This window comes from Podarcis gaigeae (assembly GCF_964106915.1).
Source record: "Podarcis gaigeae genome assembly, chromosome: 18".
Lineage (NCBI taxonomy): Eukaryota > Metazoa > Chordata > Lepidosauria > Squamata > Lacertidae > Podarcis > Podarcis gaigeae.
In genome coordinates, this window is record NC_139696.1 from 1,419,258 (window position 1) to 1,442,381 (window position 23,124).

General features: G+C 48.0%; 1 protein-coding gene across 2 annotated transcripts in view; it reads left to right on the forward strand.

Annotated features, from left to right (window-relative positions):
- Window positions 1–15,685, forward strand: part of PTBP1 (polypyrimidine tract binding protein 1) — a 39,374-nt gene extending 23,689 nt beyond the window's left edge. For both annotated transcript variants that reach the window (XM_083720478.1, XM_083720477.1), the window contains 8 exons: window positions 756–930; window positions 2,035–2,112; window positions 3,976–4,124; window positions 8,731–8,764; window positions 9,318–9,410; window positions 10,734–10,950; window positions 11,526–11,603; window positions 12,264–15,685. In XM_083720478.1, coding sequence (XP_083576604.1) covers window positions 756–930; window positions 2,035–2,112; window positions 3,976–4,124; window positions 8,731–8,764; window positions 9,318–9,410; window positions 10,734–10,950; window positions 11,526–11,603; window positions 12,264–12,396 — 957 coding nt within the window. In that variant the 3' untranslated portion in view covers window positions 12,397–15,685. The remainder of the gene's footprint in view (window positions 1–755; window positions 931–2,034; window positions 2,113–3,975; window positions 4,125–8,730; window positions 8,765–9,317; window positions 9,411–10,733; window positions 10,951–11,525; window positions 11,604–12,263) is intronic.
- The last annotated feature ends 7,439 nt before the right edge of the window (window positions 15,686–23,124 follow it).

Below are 23,124 nucleotides of genomic sequence, written 5' to 3' on the forward strand. Positions count from 1 at the left end.
TGTTGAGTTTTTTTAGGATTGAAGTTGCTGATTTTTGTCCCAGGACATGTACTGCCACAGGAACCGGAATTCACCGACCACCGGATTAGACCCCCAAAACAGACTTTGGACATGCCTGGTTTAGACCATTACGAGGTCTGAATTGGCAGCTAAAACACACTGGATGTTTTTAATAGACCGCATGCAAATTCAGAAACTATAAATCACTTTGTTTTTAGAATCAGCGTCATTTTACCTTAATAGCAAACTTGGGCGGTTGTGATTCTGCCCCATCTGGAAGCAAACATGGGACCAGCTGAAAATTAAGGCATTGAATTCTGCTTATGTATATATGTTTTTGTGAACTGCAAGCTTGCAGGGTGCTGGTGGCGGTTAAGTTACCGGTAAGAGGCCTAAATTGCACAGGCGGGTTTGCAAATGGGACGGTTTTAGTTGAAAACGGAATGAAAAGGGGAAATGGCCTCATCATGCCTCACATAATCCTTTGGGAGAGATGCAGAAGTTGGGCCCCCACCTTGCAAAGGTGTGTTTCTTTTTTTCTAATCATCAACCCCGAGAGACCCAAGAAGGATCATTCCTCATAGGGGGACGTACTCAAGTACTGTTTTACAGAGAGTGCAAATGTGCTCCTCGGGCATTCACTTTCGATTATTTCCCCAAGTCCTGGACAAGTAGCAATCTTTTCATTAAGCACCCTGGTTGGCTTGAACCTAACCTGTCCTTTTGCCTCTCTTCCTCTCGTCCCCCCCCGGCAGTCTCTCGACGGACAAAACATCTACAACGCCTGCTGCACACTCCGCATCGACTTCTCCAAGCTCACCAGCCTCAACGTGAAATACAACAACGACAAGAGCAGGGACTATACCCGGCCAGATCTGCCTTCTGGAGACAGCCAGCCTTCCCTCGACCAGACCATGGCAGCTGCTTTTGGTGAGGGGTGGGTTGGGGTGTGTGATGGAGGTGAGGATTGGCTTCGGAAACATGCTATGAACTGGGAAGAGTTTTCCAAAGCTTCCCTTGGCTGTAGATTCAGAGGCTGGGCAAGCTGCTCTCAGCTTCAGCCCTTTTCTCCCTGCCTGTCATAGTAGCAGTAAATGGCTGCAAGTTCCCTTTCTGTGTCTGGCTTGGAAGAATCAAGTCCTGCTGGATTTGTCCAGTATCCTAATCTCACGGTAGCCAGCAAAATAGATCTTACAGGAAGCATGACCCTTTAATGCAAAACGTCCTTTAATTTTTGACACTAGGGTGGGCAGAATTCTCGGAATACAGTCGTACCTTGGTCTTCGAACAGCTTAGTTCTCGAACGTTTTGACTCCCAAATGTTGCAGACCCGGAAGTGACTGTTCCGGTTTGCGAACTATTTTTGAAAGCCAAACGTCTGACGGGGCTTCCGATTGTTTCCTGCAGCCAATTGGAAGCCGAGCTTTGGTTTCCAAACGTTTTGGAAGTTGAACGGACTTCCGGAATGGATTCCGTTTGACTTCCAGGGTACGACTGTGATTAAAATTCCATGTTTGCTCAGAAATAAGATTGTTTGTTTAGTGAGGCAGATGCAAAATGTATCTGCCTTAGCTTTGTATAAGTAAAGTTGTGGGTACGCTCAGTGCGGGAGAGTGAGTTGCAAACTGTTGTTTCCTGTGCTACCTAAACACGTGTAGCTTAGCTTCTGCCATCTGAGAACTAGCAAAAAAATTAAGTGGTGAAAAGGCGCCACTACTAGATGAAAGATCACCACCACAAGACAGCAAAGAAGCAACCCCTTTCTGTTCCCCCTCATGAAGATGCCTTTGAGTGTTTTACAGCAGGGGTGGCTAACCTTTGGCACTCTTGAAACAAGGATCGTTTTGTTGGATCTCCAAGGAAGGGAACCAGAACTGATGGTGGGGGGCGCAGTTTCCCCCTTTAGCTTGCATGACGGTCACAGACTGCTGCTTTGCAAGGCTGTGACGTCATTCTTGCTGCCCCTTTCTGATGTACGCATCCATACTAAACCTAAGTAACATATCCCCTTGTTCGTTCTTTTTATTTTTGTAGGTGCTCCAGGGATCATTTCTGCCTCTCCTTACACAGGGGCCGGCTTCCCGCCCGCTTTTGCGATTCCTCAAGCTGCAGGTACTGTTCCCTTTTGAGGTTGCTGCCTTTTCCCAAACGCCACTCGCACGGTTCTGCCGTACAGACGCCAGCAGCTCCTTCCCCTTCACCCTTATGGTCAGTAAGAGTCCAAACGCAGCCAGCAGATTAGAGGCGACCTGTCTGAGAAGCTGAGGAAAGGAAGAGATTACGAAGTCCTTCAGCATAATCTGCGTTAGGCAGACCTTGGCATTTCGGCATTTGAGCCCCTGGGTTTTTTTTTTTTTTTAAATTTAATTGTCATCCTTGAAGATCCCTGCGGGACAAATTAGGGCTAGTTTCCTCTCTTTTTAACGTCCCAGCACTGATCTCACAAAGAGGAGGTAGGTAGGAACCACACAGAAGTAATAATAATTATAATAATTTATTATTTATACCCCGCCCATCTGGCTGAGTTTCCCCAGCCACTCTGGGCGAATACGTAAGTGAATACTTAAGCCCAGTGAATACTTAATGTGGGCATCCAAAATGAGCAAGGAGAGATAGGTAGAATTACGCTCAAGGCAAAAGGCTTTTGTATATAACTTGAAAAGCTAAGGAAGCTGCAGCAGGGGGAAGCCAGGGCAAAATGCTGTGGCATGGAGTGTTCCTTTTTAGGGTGCCAGCTAGCATTGCCCCCCCTTCCAGGATATCCCCCCCCCAAAAAAAATCTGTATTTGTTTCCCCAACAGATGCTCAGCATTCCATAGCCAGAGGCTCCATCTATTTCCCAAAAGTCCTTTTTTGTACTACTTGAAAAATCTGGGAGATTCCCCCAAGCATGCCAACGTCCTCGTGGGTACGATCCTGCCCGTACTCTGCCGACCACTAAGGGTTCGCCTTTTGTACAGCAGCACAGTTGCAGCAGGAAACAGATATTTGGACGAAGCACTTAACGGGGTTATCAAGGGGAGAATTTTGGAGGGTGGGAAGGATCACAGACGGTCCTGAGATTCACTGCTGCTTTTGGGGTAAGGACCCTAGCAGCAGTTGGTCTAAGTGTCTAGGCAGGCCTCCCTATAGCAATCTTGGGTGAGATTCTTTGTTTCTGAAGCTTGCTGCGCATAACATCAGTCGGGGGACGGTGTTTGTGTGATGGGGCGCATATATCGATAATGCTCGGCCCCTGTACCTGTCTCTCCCTGCCCGTGGTGTAATCCAATGGGAAAACGGCAGAACCAACCACCCCTCCTCTTTATTTGTGTGCTGTGGAATACAAGAGGTAAAACGTGCCTTTCGGTGTGTTTCGAGCGAGGAATTTTGACGAGTGGTAACACGCAAGGGGGCTTTTCAAACAAGCTGGCATTCAGACGCCTGCTTTTGAAAGGCCCCCTTCTGAAAACGAAACCATTGTAGAATTTATATGTGCGTATATATATTTTTAAAATGCCTGGAATGCACACAGCTGTGGTTTGGTATGTGCATGATCCAACTGAATGAGGCACCTCCAGGCATGCATTGGTGGAAAGACTCCTTAGGAATGCACCGCTTTATGTGTGTGTCGCACCCCCCTTTCCCCCGCTTCTCTCCCCAGTGGTGGAATTTTTTGCTTTAGATAAACCCGTGGAATGTTGCCGAATCCGGTTCGGAAACCAGACACACCTAGAGCTTGTCTGGTTGCCCCTCCAGCACCCAAGGAGAGAGAAAAATGCCTTTCCCCACCCCACCCCAACTCTTGCCAGAAGCCCGAGAGCACAAACGCAGAACTGGAGAGGCTCTGTGGCCCTTTGCGTTGAGGGAGGATGGGGGCACCGAGACGCAAACCCCCTCTCTCCAAAGAAGCGCCGTGGGTCAGCCCCACGGCGAGTCGGCCGAGGATGTGCTGTGGACTTCCATTCACTGGTTAATACGCTTTAATTTTTCCAGGCCTCTCAGTCCCCAATGTACACGGAGCTCTAGCTCCTTTGGGTATCCCTTCAGCAGCGGCCGCAGCAGCAGCCGCAGGGCGGATTGCAATTCCCGGCCTTTCCGGGGCTGGGAACTCCGTTCTGCTGGTTAGCAATTTGAACGCCGAGGTTAGTGGAAGCCTTGTAATAAATCTTCTTCTGTCCAACTTTAATATCTCATATATATATCTATATTATTATTTACTTTTGCTTCTTCCAGTTACTTTCTGCTCTCGCCTATCTCTCCAGTCGCTTCTCACAAAATACTTTAACGCTGAAGCGTCACAATGCCAAACACCTTTCCTTTCTCTGAGCTGGAATGCGATAAAATGAGGGGGGAATGAACGGGCAGCCCGGTGTAATTCTTAAGTGGGTGACTTAAGCAAGAAGGGGGGTGAAGCTGCTGCTCCCCAGACATTGCTGGACCCCCAATTCCTATTGCCAGAGGTTCCCCATCCCTGACTTAAAAGAGACACAGGTGGAAGCCTTTATAAACCATTGCCCTCTTCCTTGCCTTACCAAGCGCAAAGGTTTAGCTGGTCTGCTCTCACTCCCAACAGCGAAAAATTCAGAATGTGAAATCTCCCCCTAAGCTTTTGTCTCTACTTGGGTCGACCTCACAGTAGCCCAGATCCTCCCCTTTGGTTTCTCCCTTTGGCATGTCATGACTTTTTAAGAACTCTTCAGTTGGAGTGACGATGTTGCTTCTGGTCCCCTTCATGGGTGTCTTAATTCCTTGCCCTCCCCTCCCCTTGCCAGCTTTAGCTTCATTTTACCTTTTGCAAGTTATATATTTCCTTTGTCATGCATTGGTGCATTCCCACCTTTGACCGAAATTCCTTTAAAGTTGTTGGTGTTGTGCCTTACTTAATTTTTGCTCCTTAACTTTTTTAAACATTTTTAAGTTCCATTTTAACATTCCCACCCCCCTTTCCCCTTTTTTGAGTTGGAACATTTGGCTGCCTTGCAAACTGAGGCTCTCGAGGCAAACAAAAAACGAAGCCTGGTATTTTCTGTGTAAAAAAAGGATGCAATTCAGCAGAGACCCACTTTGCCTTTGAAGTGGGTTTCTGTGAAATTGCATTCAGGTGTTATTGCAATGTGTTTGTGTACATTGCTTGAGCCCCCCCCCCCTCCCCGGTGCTTGAAACTGACAAGGCTGTGGCCAGAATCTTGGATTTCTGCTTATCTTGGTTGTTTCAGAAGCTCCAAAGCAGAGACATGGATGAGAGAACCACTATAAATTTTTTAAAAAAAACTTAATAGGAAAATAACCAATCTCAATCTGTTTCACTATGTCTTTTTCTGTCCACTATAACTGCTTTTTTCAGAGCATGAGGTGCTGCCAGCAATTCTTGCTCCCAATTTTCAGTAAAAATCAGCTTTGAAAACAGGTTCATGAAAAAGCAAAATGGATAAAATTCCTGCATTGCAGGGCAGGGTGGACCAGATGATCCAGGGTGTCTCTTCCAACTCTACAGTTCTATGAAAATCGATAGCTGAAAGTATTCTTTCTGAGGCGACATTACAGATTAAAATGAGCATCAACTTTTAATGTGTAAGCTTTCGCCCCCAAAAAATAAACATTTTTAGGAGATGCCCAAAAGGGATTCAGGGAACTTGTAGTAGTGAGGGAGTTCCGGTTTCTTAAGAGGTGCAAAGCGGACATTATCCTAGAATTGTAGAGTTGAAATTACGGGGCACTCATAAACAGGCCTGCTTTTCCAAATGGACGTGAGTTAGTCGTGCCCCAGATTTCAGTGGGATGCGGGTGGCACTGTGGGTTAAACAACAGAGCCTAGGGCTTGCCGATCAGAAGGTCGGCGGTTCGAATCCCCGCAATGACGGGGTGAGCTCCCGTTGCTCGGTCCCTGCTCCTGCCAACCTAGCAGTTCGAAAGCACATCAAAGTAGATAAATAGGTACCGCTCCGGCGGGAAGGTAAACGGTGTTTCCGTGCGCTGCTCTGGTTCTCCAGAAGCGGCTTAGTCCTGCTGGCCACATGACCCGGAAGCTGCACGCCGGCTCCCTCGGCCAGTAAAGCGAGATGAGCGCCGCAACCCCAGAGTCAGCCATGACTGGACCTAATGGTCAGGGGTCCCATTACCTTTTTACGCAGATTGTCACAAAAACTGGAACTAAGCCTTAGTCTTCAGCCCGATGGGCCTTTGAGCCCTGGCAACCAGAAACCCCTCTCCTTATTGACTAGCAAAAGAAGGCATGGAGGGGCTGGTCTGCCTTGAGTAGCTCCCCTGAATTGACAGACCAGAGAGAGCGCAGCGTTGAGCTCCCAGATAGATCCTTGAATTATTGAGCCTGTTGGAAATAACATGCAAGGACTTGGCTGCATTCTTGCTGCTTGTAACCAAAGGGCCGTTATAGTATAAATCACAGGGGGAAAGCAGGGAGATGGGTTAAAACATATCATTAAGCAGTTAGTGGGGTTCTGCCACAGAACGTAAAAATCAAATGTCCAATGAACAATAAGCCGGTTGTTCTGCCACAATCCACTTCCTTGAGAGAAACCATTTGGGGCATAGGGATGCTATGAGGCAGGATGAAGGTAACCCTGAACATTGCCCTCTTTTAGAGTGGAGGCGAGCAGCCTTTTTTTTTTTTGGCCTGGCAGGCCAGGTCTTTTATCATCCCCGCAGCCTTGCAGGCCAACTTTCAACAGGTGGGTAGGACCGCCTGGTGGCAGAATGGCCTCAGGGCGATCGACACCTCTACCAGAAAACTGCACAATATGCTAAGAGTCTGAGAGTCTTTAGGGACAAGAGAAGGAGTTACAGAATCTGAACGCACCTGCCCCTTTTTTGGTGCTGCAGTTGTTTCCCAGGAAGCCCATGCAAGCACAGCAGTCGGCTGTGTTGTTGCCTGCTAAACTCTGCACCTCCAATCTCAAAATGCCACGTTCTCTTGAAATGCCCCGGTGGTTTTGTCTGTCCCATAGGCGAATTGCTGAGCAGCTCCTCGCGCCTCTTGCGTGTATGTTCCTCCGACGCTCCCTCATCCATCCAGCTTCTCTCCTTTTGGGCTAAAAACCTCGATACCTGTAGTGAAGCTGTGAACTAACGTCTCCTCGACCTTTTTATTTTTTCCATTGCTTGTATAATCAGTGTTGTAGAAACTTAATCTGTGCATACTGTTTTGGAGAGGCAGTATTCTCCAGAGGGAATCCTCCCGTTGCCCACCACCACCACCAGGACCCACCAGTATCGATATGGCAGGTGGCTAGTCCACGGAGCACGCAGACCCTTCTCTCCAAACCTTGATCGGTTCCTACGCTGGAGTTTCTCGGCTTAGCAAGTTGGCGGCGAGTCGGGGAACCTTTTTGTAAGCAGAAGGGGGGGGAAGCTCAGTTGCGCTCGGGGGAAATGCGAGCTCCACCAGGCAACTCTCCTTGGCTTAGGAGGAATGCTGAACTCAGGCCTTCTCCATCATCGCAGCCTGCCATACTGAAGGGGTTCAGTGGGGCAGGCCTTTTGTGGCGTCCCCCAGATGCTGTGGCACGAGGGTCCTCCCATTGTCCCCAGTCAGTTTGGCCAAGTCTCCAGGGGTGGTTGACATACAACCTGGCAACATCTGGGGAATAATAATAATTTATATCCCGCCCATCTGGCTGGGTTTCCCCAGCCAATCTGGGCAGCTTCCAACAAAATATTAAAATACACTAATCCACCAAACATTAAAAGCTTCCCTAAACAGGGCTGCCTTCAGATGTCTTCTAAAAGTCTGGTAGTAGTTGTTCTCTTTGACATCCGGTGGCAGGGTGTTCCACAGGGCGGGAGCCACCACCGAGAAGGCCCTCTGCCTGGTTCCTTGTAACCTCGCTTCTCGCAGGGAGGGAACTGCCAGAAGGGCCTCGGGAGAGGGACCCCGGTGTCCGGGGTGGAGACGCTCCTACAGGGATACCGGACCGAGGCCGTTTAGGGCTTTCAAGGTCAGCACCAACCCTTTGAATTGTGCTCGGAAACGTACTTGTGTCCTGGAGGCTGACCTGGACCTCACCTGCCTCCTTCGTCACCCCACGTGACTGTTATGTGGTCACGATCCAGAGTTTGCCCTCTTGCCTGTGAATCCCTCTGTTGCAATACTGCCTCTCCTTCTTAGTTATACCTTACTTAAGTAAAGTGCTCTTCTTTTTACTGTTGTGTTCCACTAGGTTTAAACAAAAAAAAACAACCCGAAAACCAACCAACCACAACCTATTAACTAGTTTTTCCTCTGTAAAACCGAAGTATTGTACGTTTATAGAAATCTAAAAATCTTTTACTGATGGAACACTACATATTTCTTTTATGTATTTACTGACCTATGTTTTTTGCTACTTTTTTTTCCTTTTCTCTCCACCCCCATCCCTCAATTATTATTATTTTTTTCCCCCCTTCTCCCCGATCCGGAATTTCTTTGCCAACTGACTGCACGGTACTTCTGCTTCCTGTTGTTGCTTGAAACAAATATATATTTTTATATATTATTTTTTTAATAAAACAAATACCCCCCTCAAACCAAAACCAAACAAAAAAAAAATACCTTCCTGCTCTTCGGAAACCAACCTGCCCTTCAATATTAACCATCTTGAAAACTTCATCATCCATCAACCAATTTCGCCATTTCCTGCGGGGACTCTACCTTTCCTTCGTTGTCGACGATTTACGCAACCTCCGCTCTCCCCTCCGATTCCTTACCTCTTCCCTGTCTCTCCGCTGCCTTGCCTCTGCTGTTCTCTAAAGAGAGTTACACCCCAATGCCTCTTTATTCTTTTCGGTACGTTATCATTCACACTTTTTTTATTACCTTTGTTTTTTTAAAAAAATGTTATTATTTCACTTTGAGGTTTTGTTTTTCGGCGGGGGGTGGGGAAGGGGCGGCGGGCGGGTTTTGCTGTTTCGATCGGATGCTTTTTATTATTTGCGTTACCCTAGCTTTAGTCCCCCCCCCCCCCGTTTTTAAATCATATTTTTTGTTTGTTTCGTACATCATCGTGCATGGTTTTGATTGCTTTGCATGCCTGTTTCGTTGGGTCAGGAAGAGAGAGCATGTGCAGATCCTGCCCCTCCAGGCTCCACGGGTGACTTTATGGGGGCGCACCCCCCCCCCCCAAGATAAAACATGTGTTTTATAACTCCACCTAAAGATCGTTCCACCTTTTTTTCTGCTGCTGAGCAGAACAAAACCCAACTTTCGAGCGGGAGTGGGAGCAATGGTGGGGGGTTTGGAAGTGCCTTGATTGGATTTTGGGCTAGAGGCAAGCGGGTTTCTTCCTTGATAACGTCCTTTTTTTTCACCACCGCCCCCTCTCCCCTTGCTTCCTCCCAAGGCGTGTATGGTGATGTGCAAAGAGTGAAGATCTTGTTCAATAAGAAAGAAAACGCCTTGGTTCAAATGGCAGATGGCAATCAAGCCCAGCTGGGTAAATAATAAAATTATTATTATTATTATTATTATTATTATTATTATTATTATTATTTAATCCCCTCTTCTCTGAACGTTGGGGAATAGTAGTGGCGCTAACAAAGGGAGCTGCCTTCTGTGTTGTTGTTTATTAAATTTGTATACAGTACCTTGGTCCTCGAACAGCTTGGCTCCTGTACAAATTGGCTCCCAAACGCCGCAGACCCGGAAGTAAGTGTTCCGGTTTGCAAATGTTTTTCAGAAGCCGTGACTTGGTTTTAGAACGGTTTTGGGAGTCGAACGGACTCCCGGAACGGATTGAGTTCAAGAACCAAGGTACCACTGCCCTGCCCGTTCATCTTAAGATCGCAGGGTGCTTCACAACATAAAAATACAATTGTGAAACCACCAAATAGATAGCAAAACAATAAGAAAACAATAGCTCCTCTCCTCTGCAACAGATAGATCAAAAAGGCCATAAAATGTTAAATGTCTGGTTGAGGAGAATCATTTTTGCCCGGCTCCTGTAGATACATACTGAAGATTTAGGGGCCCGTGTGTAGGGTGAGATCGCTCCAGTTGGATCCAGAGTTGCCCTCCTGCAATTGGAAGGGCTCCTTCCATCCTCAGGAGGGACTGAGAAGCAGCGGGGTTTTGCATTTGGGAAAGTCGGGAGGCGATTTCTGCCATTTCCCATAGAGCCCCCAGCGCCACCTCCCCATTGGTTATGGGACACAGTGGAGTTTGGGTTGCAATGAGCTAACCGTTGCTTGCAGCAGACCCGCTGAGATTAATGTTCCTGACCAGTTTTGGTCCATTAATCTCAGTGGGTCTGCTGTGAGTAAGTTACCGTATATTTTGCTCTATAAGACTCACTTTTTCCCTGCTAAAAAGTAAGGGGAAATGTGTGTGCGTCTTATGGAGCGAATGCAGGCTGCGCAGCTATCCCAGAAGCCAGAACAGCAAGAGGGATTGCTGCTTTCACTGCGCAGCGATCCCTCTTGCTGTTCTGGCTTCTGAGATTCAGAATATATATATTTTTTTGTTTTCCTCCTCCAAAAACTAGGTGCGTCTTGTGGTCTGGTGCGTCTTATAGAGCAAAAAATACGGTAGTTTGATGCAACCACTACCTTCCATTCCTCTGCCCCTGGTCATTTCCGCAAAGCCAGACTGTTGGTTTCCCTAGCTTACGATCAGCATTTGGGGGTGGGGTGTTTCTCCAGCATTTCCTCTTGCCCCCCCCAAAAAAACCTTTCGTGGGGCACGTCTGAGTCTGCTCTGCCCTCCGAACCTAGATACAGCCCCATCGTTTCCTTAACACACTCTCTCTTTCTCTCTCCAGCCATGAGCCACCTCAATGGTCAAAAGCTTCACGGAAAGCCCATCCGCATCACTCTGTCAAAGCACCAGACAGTACAATTGCCCCGCGAAGGGCAGGAAGACCAGGGGCTGACCAAGGACTACGGCAACTCCCCCCTCCACCGTTTCAAGAAGCCAGGCTCCAAGAACTTCCAAAACATTTTCCCCCCTTCCGCCACCCTCCACCTCTCCAATATTCCGTAAGTCGTTGTCTTTGGCGATCCCTCGTAGCCGAGTAAGATTGTCTTCCATGAACACTGTTTTAGCAGTGAGTCCGTAAGTGACTGTGGAGGCCAATTCTGGATCCACACATCCTTCTATGGTGGGGACATTGGTTTCCGGGCAGGAGTTGATCCCGGTGAGGGTTTGCCAAGTGTGCCTTCCTCTTAGCACGTTTCTCCCTTGCGTCCTGAGTTCGAGTGTCTTCAAAGCCCACAACACCTTTGGTCAAGGCTGTTCTCCAACTGGAGCGCTCGCAGGCCAGTGTTTCCCAATTGTCGGTGTTTACACTACATTTTAAAAGATTTGCCTTGAGAGAGTCTCTGAACCTCTTTTGTTGACCCACCAGCATTACGCTTTTCATTTTTAAGTTCAGAATAGAGGAGTTGCTTTGGGAGACTTTCTTTGATATATCAGGACCTAATATCTCAATGTGAAGCAAGCAGTGAATTTCATGTTGATTTTCCAGAGGTGGTTGAATTGGGCCCTTTGAATGTGTGAAGCAACTCCAGAGCTCGGACCTTAGCATAATCATATTCTCCTTCTGTTCCCACAGGCCTTCGATAATCGAAGACGACCTCAAGCTGCTGTTCTCCAGTAACGGTGGGATGGTGAAAGGCTTCAAATTCTTCCAGTAAGTGTGGGTCCCCGTTGCCTTGCAGAAGCTGCTGCTGGTAGCTACTCTACTGTGTTGCATTGGGCGGATGAGCTCGGCATTAGAAATTTAAGATGCAGTCCTGGAGCCCAGGCAGATTGCTCTCTAAGAACAGGGCTCTGAAATGTCTTCCCTTTTTCTGACATGAGGGATCTGCACTGGGCCAGTTGCCTGCGGGTCTCTAGATACAGCGTTATTCAGACTACAGGCTCCTTCTTCCCCCCACACCTCAGAGGGAAGGAGCCGCAACACAGTGGCACGGAAAATACTTTTTGATGGGTTGCCCATACCTGATTGCCAACGTTCCCCTAGTTCATTGTTTCCCCGATCTGATTCGGGGCACATTTCAAATTCAACCTTGGTTTTGGTCCAGATCACAAAAGCTGAAAATGGAGTGGCTTGCCCCGTGGTGAGGCAACCCACTAAACGCCCAGCCTTCCCTCTCCCGATGTTTGCCGTAGGGTTGCAGAATTGGAAAGGGACCCCCAGAGGTCATCCAACCCCACCCCCACCCCGGGATTGCCAGCTCCTGCCCTCTCTCTCTTCCTTAGTCTTGAACTTGGAACGGGTATCTCACGTGTGGTCTCTGTGCGCGCGCTCTCCTTCTCTGACCCAGAACGCTTTTGTTTCCCCGGGCAGGAAAGACCGCAAGATGGCTCTCATCCAAATGAGCTCCGTCGACGAGGCCATCCAGTCGCTCATCGACCTCCACAACCACGACCTAGGCGAGAACCACCACTTGCGGGTCTCCTTCTCAAAGTCCACCATCTAGGCGGGGGTTTTCCGGAGGAGGCGCCCGCGCGGCAGAATATGGACCCTGACTGAGAAACGAAACAAAACAACAAGCCAGCGCCGTCGCCACCCTTCCTCGTGGCCTCGGCGTCCTTTTTGTCCCAAGGGCTGGGCCACCGGCATGGGGGTGGGACAACTTCCGTCATTCCAGAAACAAAATAAGAAGCCACTTTAAAGAGAGAGAGAGAGAGATTGAGATTGCAGCTAAAGTGACCTTAAAAAGACAACAGATTTTATTTTTTTAAAGATAAAACAGTTTACCGGGTGTTCCTTTTTATAAAAAGAAAAATGCAAGTTCTTAATTCACGTCGCTATAACCTTTCTTGCAGTGAGTGGGGTTGACTATATATAGATTTGACCAAGAAAACCCAACAAACCATAAACTTAGAAGTTTACAGTTCTTGGTTAGAAGCCTCTCCGGGAGTTTCTCCCCCCTCTTAAGAAAATAACGAAAAAAAACCCCATTCCCAGAAAGCTTACCAGCTTCACAGCAATGCCTTTTATCTCGAGCCTGACCCTTTCTTAAAATACTTTTTTCCCCCCTGAACACAGATGCCTTCCTTTTTTGGGGGGGGGGGGGGAGAGCCCTTTCCCCTAAGCCTTGCATCAAGCATCTTGTGCCTTAGACGCTTTTTCTGTAAAAATAAAAAAGGGGGGGGGGGACAGCAGCCATTGGGGAAATTCTTAAAAGTTGCAAAGAGGGGGGTGGGTGGCGGAGAAAGCATTACCTTCCTCTAATATATCTCTGCGTAATACGTATCTTAACTTGCAGACTGAGTTGGGTTTCCTCCAGCCCGCAAAGTTCGCAAAATCGGGCCGATAATGTATTTGTGTTTGAATTTGGGGGGGGGGGCGTCCTTTGCCCCATCAGCCAGCGTTTCAGCGAAAAGGGGGTCCCCCTTTTCGCATTAAGTATTCCCCAGAGCTGCGGAAAGTGTAAATTAGTTACACCGGAGCAGCCAGCTTCTCCAAATCTGTGTTCAGAATCTTAATTTGGGGCTCGTCCTGAAAGGGTTGGTTTAAGATTCCTTTGTAACCTCGATTTCACTCTTTAACCACCAGCATATATCTCCGATCTCAAACTATAGTAGTTTCAGCTTCTTGTTTTAACCCCTTTCTTACTATAATTTTGTTCTACAAGTCTTACCTTTGCCTAGCAATATTTCCAGTTGACCAAATATTCTAATTAATTCATACGTATATATCTATATATGCAAAATGCAATAGCGTAAGCTTTTTTTTATATATAGATGGTATAAATATATCTAAACCTGCTCTTTCTATTACCCATGTATCCTGTACTCTTGTAATATTTTTTTTTCTTTGTTCGTAAGCTGGGAAAAAAAAACCCCAACTAGCACATAATTTTAGTTTTATCGAGATAAAGTCATTTCCGAAGATTAACGTTGTACTTTGAAGAAGTATTTAAAGTAGCAAATTCGAGAGAAGGAAAGGACCCACATTTAAAAGGAGTCATCTTACTGTAATAATCCAAGCTTATCTATATTATTTAAAGAAATGCAAATTGCTTTCTTCCTCTGCACCAAGTTAGTACCTAAAAACACAATTCTTCTGTGACCTCCAACTTTCCCGGGTTGATATATTGCCTTCTTTATATTCCGATGTTGCCTTACATTTCCCTCTTGGCTCATGTGAGATTTTAAGATAACCAGAATCTTTCTACTTAATATCAGGGTTATAGTTCCTCAAATTGTGGACCAAAGTTGTTGTTCGTTTTTTGTTTTTTTCCTTCTCTTCGACGTATGTGGTGTCGTCTCTCAAGTCGCCCGCGTTCCCTGCTTTGCAGGATCCGTTGGTCAACTTGCTTTTTCCCCCTTTTGTCACTGTGGGTTTTGGAAAGGAAAGAAAAAAAAGTCTTAAATCTTCTTTTTTTAATAATCTATATATCCATCCCAGTATCACAGGGATGCAATCTATGCTGGAGGTGTGTATGGATGTCTTTTTGAGTCAGGATTTGTCCTTGGGTCGCCCGCGTAAAGGGGGGGAGGAGAGCCTCTTGGCCGGCAGACCTCCCCGGGGCTCACAATAACGCCATCCGCGGAAAAGAATCTCGCGCCAGCGGCGAGGGCCGATCCGAAGCCGTCGGGCGGCCCTTGCTTTCTCGGCTGACCCTGTGCATGTCACCGTTTGTGCATGTTTTGGGAAGAGGCAGGGGGCCGTTTGATTGGGCAGGCGGCCATCTCCCCTGCCTGCTTGCCCCCCGATCCGTAGCTGGCATCAAGGGCTCCCGCCGGCCTTCCCTGCAAGGTCAGCAGCTGCTCTCCGGGTTGAGAAACGTAGCGCGCCATCCCCTTCGCCCTGCTCTAAAGGCAACGGACTCCGGAGGGGGGAAGGGGAAGAGGGGTCTGGGGTGGGGCGGCTCGTTTAGCGCGGCGTGGAGGTCCGGCGCGTCCCCCCACCGGTTGATTTAGGAAGAAGGGGGCCACCGTTATACTGCGAGGCGAGGCACACCCCCCCCCCCAGCGGCGCCCAGCAAAAGTACCACTTTAAATGCTAACCTTGGTTAAGAACGATCTCTAGTGCCGTTTTTGTGTTTTAAAAAGCGTCCTTTGCGTCTTGGGGGGGGGGGGCCGCTCTGACATCACAACCCCTCTCCCCCTGCTGACGTGTTTTTTCTTTTTTCTTTTTAAGAAGTAGCTTAAGAATCAGTCAGCAAACCTTTGAGGACTTCTATATCCGCGTGTGTTGAATTGGTATGTTTTCAGACGCACACAGGCGTATAGCAGTTTAACTGGGTTGCCGGGGGGGGGGGGAGAAGGGGGTTTCATCTTTCCTTTTTTTTCCCCTGGTTTCCCCCCCCTTCCCTTTCTCCTTTTCGATCCTGTGTTTTTTTGCATGTAAATGTGAGTAATGAGGAAAAAAAAGGTGTAAATATTTATAATTTTTTATACCTGTTGTAAGACATGAGGGGGCAGCAGAACCCAAGTTTTTTGGTAAAACAGATGTATTGTATATTTTGATAACCAGCTTATTACAGGTTCAGTATTGCGGGCTGGGGAAGGGGAGGGCTTACCATTCGTGTCAGAAATTCCATCGCCTGGCTCACGAGGGGAAAAAATGTAATGCAAAAAAAGAAAACCAAAAAAAAAAAAAAAGAAAGAAATTAAAACTATTCTATACTGAACGTAGTACCTTTTCTTCTCTAGCCCGTTACTTATTTTTCTTGTTTGGATTGTAGAAAGCAGTCGATTGGCTTATCTGTACTTCTTTTTATTTTAGCTCTCAATAAATGTCTTCTGTATTCTTTGCTTCTGTTTCTTTCCTACTTTTATTATTGTGCCTTTTTTTTTTTTGTTTCGTTCTCTTTTGTTTTATGCTCAGCTCCCCTTCCTCCTAATATAATTCCAGCTGCCTCCCATTTTATGCACCTATTATTATTATTATTATTATTTATTTATTTATTTATTTATTTATTTATTTCCATGCTTCCCTGGGGATGGGGGGAACTCTGAAAGTCTTAAACACATCTCTTTTTAAAAAAATTTCTGGTGGTGAAGAGGGCAAGGTGCTATACTATAGTGAGACGACTTTCAATGGGGAAAAGTTGGCTGTAGCACATCAGTATTAACCCTGTTGGACGCAGGTGGCGCTGTGGGTTAAAGCCTCAGCGCCTAGGACTTGCCGATCGAAAGGTCGGCGGTTCGAATCCCTGTGGCGGGGTGCGCTCCCGCTGCTCGGTCCCAGCGCCTGCCAACCTAGCAGTTCGAAAGCACCTCCGGGTGCAAGTAGATAAATAGGGACCGCTTACCAGCGGGAAGGTAAACGGCGTTTCTGTGTGCGGCTCTGGCTCGCCAGAGAAGCGATGTCACGCTAGCCACGTGACCTGGAAGTGTCTCCGGACAGCGCTGGCCCCTGGCCTCTTGAGTGAGATGGGCGCACAACCCCAGAGTCTGTCAAGACTGGCCCGTTCGGGCAGGGGTACCTTTACCTTTTATTAACCCTGTCCATCAATTTGCCTTATACTACATTTTTTAAGATTTGCCTTGAGACAGTCTTTATACCTCTTTTGTTGGCAACCAGCATTAAGCTTTCCATTTTTAAGTTCGGAATAGAGGAGTTGCTTTGGAAGACGATGAAGTTGATGTTGAAGAATCATTGCTTCAACACCGGTGATCTTTAATTCTTCCAGTACACTGGCATTTGTTCGCCTGTCTTCCCAGGTGATGTGGAAAATATTTCAGAGACACCGTTGAGGGAATCTTTCAAGGAGTTGGAGATGGCGCTTATAAGCGGCCCATGTTTCCACTAGCAGAAAGCACGGTTGGTTCAAAGACTCTCTCAAGGCAAATCTTTAAAAATGTAGTGTAAACACCGACAATTGGGAAACACTGGCCTGCGAGCGCTCCAGTTGGAGAACAGCCTTTCCCAAAGGTGTCCTGGGCTTTGAAGACACTCGAACTCAGGACACAATAGAGAAACGCGCTAAGAGGAAGGCACACTTGGCAAACCCTCACCGGGATCAACTCCCGCCTGCAAACCAATGTCCCCACTGTGGAAGGATGTGGGGATCCAGAATTGGCCTCCACAGTCGCTCATGGACTCGCTGTTAAAACCGTGTTTATGGAAGACAATCTTACTCGGCTACGAGGGATCGCCAAAGAAGAAGGTTGTAATTCAGCCCTTGGTTCTCGGGTGCATGCAAAACGCATTTTTGCAAACAAGCAAAATCCCCCCTCTCCATTAAAATAAAAAATTGAGTGTCCTGTAATTTTAAGATTTTTTTTTTTTAACTATCCCTGCATGGCAATGAAATGTTAATTTTCAGATGTCTGGAGCTATTGTGCCTTCGGCCACATTGCAGGGGTCTCTATAGCAACCCCATTGGGAAAAAGCACAAAGGGAGTGGGGGGCTGGCTATTGTATTCCTGTCTTTGTTTTTCTCTCTCTCTCTCCCCCAGCAAGCTGGGCATGTTTAGCCTGGAGAAGAGGAGGTTAAGGGGTGATATGATAGCCATGTTCAAATATATAAAAGGATGTCACATAGAGGAGGGAGAAAGGTTGTTTTCTGCTGCTCCAGAGAAGCGGACACGGAGCAATGGATCCAAACTACAAGAAAGAAGATTCCACCTAAACATTAGGAGGAACTTCCTGACAGTAAGAGCTGTTTGACAGTGGAATTTGCTGCCCAGGAGTGTGGTGGAGTCTCCTTCTTTGGAGGTCTTGAAGCAGAGGCTTGACAACCATATGTCAGGAGTGCTCTGATGGTGTTTCCTGCTTGGTAGGGGGTTGGACTCGATGGCCCTTGTGGTCTCTTCCAACTCTGATTCTATGATTCTAAGCTCTTTCCCGGGACAGCAAAGTCCTCTGTTGCCATAGAAAGCGCATCAAGTGTTTTTTGGGGGGAGCTATTGTTAACGGAAAAATCCAAGGGCTCCCTTGGACAAAAACAAAGACACCAACCAGGATAACTTGGAGCAAAACAGCAGCCTGTAGGCTTGGCCTTCATTGAACTGTTGCAATAGAGTGCTCCCCTCACTTGCAAGAGAGGAAAGACACAGAAAAAATGGTGTGCAAGGTCTTATAAAGGCTTTTGAAATTACCACCCCGTAGATCAAGACCACCCCCAGAAACATCATGCATACATCACAGAAAGGAGGGGTTGAGGTAACCTGAGTGTCCTGTCACCTGGCTGGTTCCCCCTTTCCCCCTCTCCCCATGAGTACTTTCCAGGTGACAGAGGGGAGTTTGCAGTTTCCTGCCCCCAGAGGGAAGAGCTGATTATTGTCCTTTGTTCCAGTCCATGCTGAATCCACTCCCATATGCAAGTTCTTTGTGATCTTGATGGTCTTCTGTCTAGGAACATCAGGGTTGGCATAGCAACTCGGCAGGGCTCCTGTGGATGTGCTTGTATGCTCAAGGGATTATGGCTGCCCTGTATCAAACCTTCCCCATTTTGTAGTCCTTCCTTCATGGAGTAAAATAAAAGTGGAACAGTGCAAATCCGATGTATGGTTGATTTTCTATGAATTTATAACAAGCGTAGCGTATGTTGTGTGTGAGTGTGTGTGAAGTTTGTACAAACTGAATGATTTGGGGGGGGGGGGTTCCTGCTACACTATAAACAAGCCTTTGCAAAAAGACGCTTTCGCTATCCAGCAAGGAACATAAGCTGCCTTTATGTCAAAAAATTGCACGAAACACATATTTTGCTGTTGTCTGCAGAAAGGGCCGGGAGGGGGGTCTTTTTTAGCTACCTGGGGGGCACATGCCAGCAATGGACAGAGGGCGAAAAGACATAACGCTTGGGCTCAGATATCTATACTGGTTGCCACTGGCGATCTAAAGCCAACAACAATAATATATTTTATGCCCCGGCCACTCTGGGCGTCTACCAACACACACGAAAACCTAATAAAACGCCGAACACTTAATAGTAGCAATTGGATCCAATATAAGACGTCGCCATAACTTGACAATAAGCAGCCAATATGAAATGAAGCCATATTCAATAACCCATTAGAATAGAATAGTAAACAGTAAAATCAAACTTGGATCCTGTGTGCCTTGCCCTGTATATGCAATTTCTTTTGGTGGGGGGGGGGAGGTATTTTAATTGAAAATTAACGCAAAATACCAAAAGGATCGGACTGGTCTACGGAGCAAGAATAGTTAAGGAAACCGGGGGGGGGGGGGGGGAGAGAAAATGAGGCCCTTTTGTTGCATTTAGTATATCCTAACATTTACCTGCATCTTAAAAAAGCAGAGACGTCACCTTGCCAACAAAGGTCCGTATAGTTCAAGCTCTGGTTTTCCCAGTAGTGATGTAGGGAAGTGAGAGCTGGACCATCAAGAAGGCTGATCACCGAAGAATGGATGCTTTTGAATTCTGGTGCTGGAGGAGACTTGAGAGTCCCATGGACTGCAAGAAGATCCAACCTCTCCATTCGGAAGGAAGGAAATCAGCCCTGAGTGCTCACTGGAAGGACAGATCCTGAAGCTGAGGCTCCAAGACTTTGGCCACCTCAGGAGAAGAGAAGACTCCCTGGAAAAGACCCTGATGCTGGGAAAGATGGAGGGCACAAGGAGAAGGGGACGATGGAGGACGAGATGGTGGGACAGTGTTCTCGAAGCTACCAGCATGAGTTTGACCAAACTGCGGGAGGCAGTGGGAGACAGGAGGGCCTGGCGTGCTCTGGTCCAGGGGGGCACAAAGAGGCGGACACGACTAAACAACAACAACATTTACCTGGGAACTTCTCCCTGTCTCTGAAGACCCTTTCCACCACGCTTTTTCATGCAAGGACACCCCACCCCCCTTCCTCTGGGGTGTAGAACAAGTAGAACATTGGTAAGAAATTTATCTTTTGTTATGGTGCTTCAAAAGCTTCCGATGAAGGACACTACCTGCCATCTAGTAAGCCTGAGGAGGGAGAAATGTCCTGTTTCCTTTATTTTTCAGGCTGGCAGGGTCACCCATGTTCTCCCCACACGCACTCCCTGATTTATCCTCAAAGCAACCCTGCAAGGTAGGTAGGCAGGGCCAGATTTAGGTTTGATGAGGCCCTAAGCTCCTAAATCCAGTATATCTGAAGGAGCGTCTCCCCCCCCCCCCCAATCGTTCTGCCCGGACACTGAGGTCCAGCTTCGAGGGCCTTCTGGCGGTTCCCTCACTGCAAGAGGCCAAGTTACAGGGAACCAGGCAGAGGGCCTTCTCGGTGGTGGCTCCCGCCCTGTGGAACACCCTCCCATCAGATGTCAAAGCGATAAACAACTACCTGACATTCAGAAGACATCTGAAGGCAGCCCTGTTCAGGGAAGTTTTTAATATGTGACATTTTAGTGTACTTTTCATCTTTGTTGGAAGCTGCCCAGAGTGGCTGGGGAAACCCAGCCAGATGGGTGGGGTACAAATAATAAATTATTATTATTATAAATTATTATTATAAATAGCCACGGAACGGGAAGTTGACAAACCAAAAAACAAAACTTAAAAGGTAAAGGGACCCCTGACCGTCAGGTCCAGTCGTGGCCGACTCTGGGGTTGCGGCACTCATCTCGCTTTACTGGCCGAGGGAGCCGGCGTCCAGCTTCCGGGTCATGTGGCCAGCAGGATTAAGCCGCTTCTGGCGAACCAGAGCAGCGCACGGAAATGCCGTTTACCTTCCTGCCAGAGCGCTACCTATTTATCTACTTGCACTTTGACGTCCTTTCAAACTGCTAGGTTGGCAGGAGAAGGGACCGAGCAATGGGAGCTCACCCCGTCATCGCGGGGATTCGAACCGCCAACCTTCTGATCAGCAAGTCCTAGGCTCTGTGGTTTAACCCACAGCGCCACCCGTTTCCCAAAAAACCCAAAACTTACTGGAGCGTATATGTGGAATACTTCTTTCTTGAAATTTAATTTTAAAACGTTTTGTTTTTTTAAAAGAAAATATCTGCGGATTCTTCCTGCCTGGCAGAGTTTGACGACTTGCATGGAACCTGAATTATATGTCAAAATGGAAATGAAATTTCATTAAATTTCTACCTTGGCTCCCGAACCTGAGCTGCTCAGGGCGTCATGGTAGCACCCAATCTCTTGGAAGGGGAGACAGAGAAGCCTGATGTTTGCAGCGATGGTGATGGAGAGAGATGCTCGGAGGAGCGGTACCCGTTGCCGCGGCAACGGCGAGGCCAGCCGCCGAGGGAGCGCATCTGTCTTCATCGCAAGGGAGTTGTGAGAACGGCTGCATGCGATGTGGGAAAAGTGAGGCGGGGGACGTTGCCTGGGGGGGGGACACCTCTCCCCCCCAAAAAAAAGCTGCTTTCCATCTATTCCGCCGCCTCCCCTATTAGAAGACCTCAGCGGGCGCTGTGGGCCCCATGACCTCAGAGCTATTTGCTTTCCACCCCCCTCTGCTTTCAAAATCCCTCTTTTTCTCCCACGCTCGGTCTTGTTTGCCATGGCAACCCCATCCGTCCGCCCCCCACCCCTCTCTGGGTGCCCGCATTTAGCATTTAGTGTGGGTGATACACGCTCCCTCCTTCCCTAACCTCTTCCATCTCGGTGTCAGATCAGGAGGAGACGGGCGCATTAGTCACTCTTGCAAACTGAATTTGTTCATCCTGGATAAACGGAGCGATTATTATTATTATGTTATGGGGGGGACTTGATCCTTTCCTCTTATGGTGTATCCAAGAGCCCATCTAGAGTCCTTAAGTGGCTTCCCTATTGGTAGGAGGAAACGACAGAGGTCAAGCAGACACAAAAGGAAAGAGGGAAGAGGAGGGAAGAGGAAAGCAAGCTAGCTCAGGCTCCGACTCTTCAACTTGTCGTTTCTGCAACCTCCAGATGTAATATCTGGTTATGAAATATGAGAAACGTGAGGCTGGACCAGGCAGATCTTTCCTACAAGTTATTTAGGAAATAGAGGACATATTTGCATGCTCTTAAAGGTAAAGGTAAAGGTAAAGGTAAAGGGACCCTGACCATTAGGTCCAGTCGTGACCGACTCAGGGGTTGCGGCGCTCATCTCGCTTTACTGGCCGAGGGAGCCAGCGTACAGCTTCCGGGTCATGTGGCCAGCAGGACTAAGCCGCTTCTGGCGAACCAGAGCAGCGCACGGAAACGCCGTTTACCTTCCCGCCGGAGCGGTACCTATTGATCTACTTGCACTTTGAGGTGCTTTCGAACTGCTAGATCGGCAGGAGCTGGGACCGAGAAATGGGAGCTCACCCCGTCATCGCGGGGATTCGAACCACCGACTTTCTGATTGGCAAGTCCTAGGCTCTGTGGTTTAACCCATAAGAAAAAATCTGCTCCTTTTCGCTTATGGGGCATCTAAGAACCCGCCTAGGGTCTTTAAGCGGGTTCCCTGTCGGTAGGAGGAAATAACAGAGGCCAACCAGAGAATATTGAGAAGCAAAGCAGCTAGTAAGCCTGGTCTTTATTGAACTGTTGCGTGCTGATTCCAGAATCGTTCGCGGGCTGGGTTGAGAAGGCAATTGGGCCGGATCCGGCCCCCGGGCCTTAGTTTGCCTACTCATGCCTTAGGTTATCTCCCACTTGGACTACTGCCATGCGCTCTCTGTGCGGCCACCTTGGAAGGTGATCTGGAAAATACAACTAATCCAGAATGCGGCAGCTAGACTGGTGACTGGGAGTGGCTGCCGAGACCACATAACACCGGTCCTGAAAGACCTGCATTGGCTCCCAGGACGTTTCAAAGTGCACAATTCAAAGTGTTGGTGCTGACCTTGAAAGCCCTAAAGGGCCCAGTATCCCTGAAGGAGCGTCTCCACCCCAGACACCGGGGTCCCTCTCCCGAGGGCCTCCTGGCAGTTCCCTCCCTGTGAGAAGCGAGGTTACAGGGAACCAGGCAGAGGGCCTTCTCGGTGGTGGCGCCCACCTGTGGAATGCCCTCCCGCCAGATGTCAAGGAAATAAACAACTACCAGACTTTTAGAAGACATCTGAAGGCAGCCCTGTTCAGGGAAGTTTTTAAATGTTTGGTGTTTTATCGTGTTTTTAATATTCTGTTGGGAGCCACTCAGAGTGGCTGGGGAAACCCAGCCAGGTGGGCAGGGTATAAATAATAAATTATTATAAGTTGTTATTTTATTATCCTCCACCCAGCTAGCAAGAGGCCCTGCGCCACCAGCCAGGCAAAATCGCTCCCTCTTCCTTATTTTCCTGGAGTTACTTGGGTACGTCTTACAGTGGCGCCCAAGTTATGCAGGTAACAACTTACGGGACTCCAGTTGTGTCC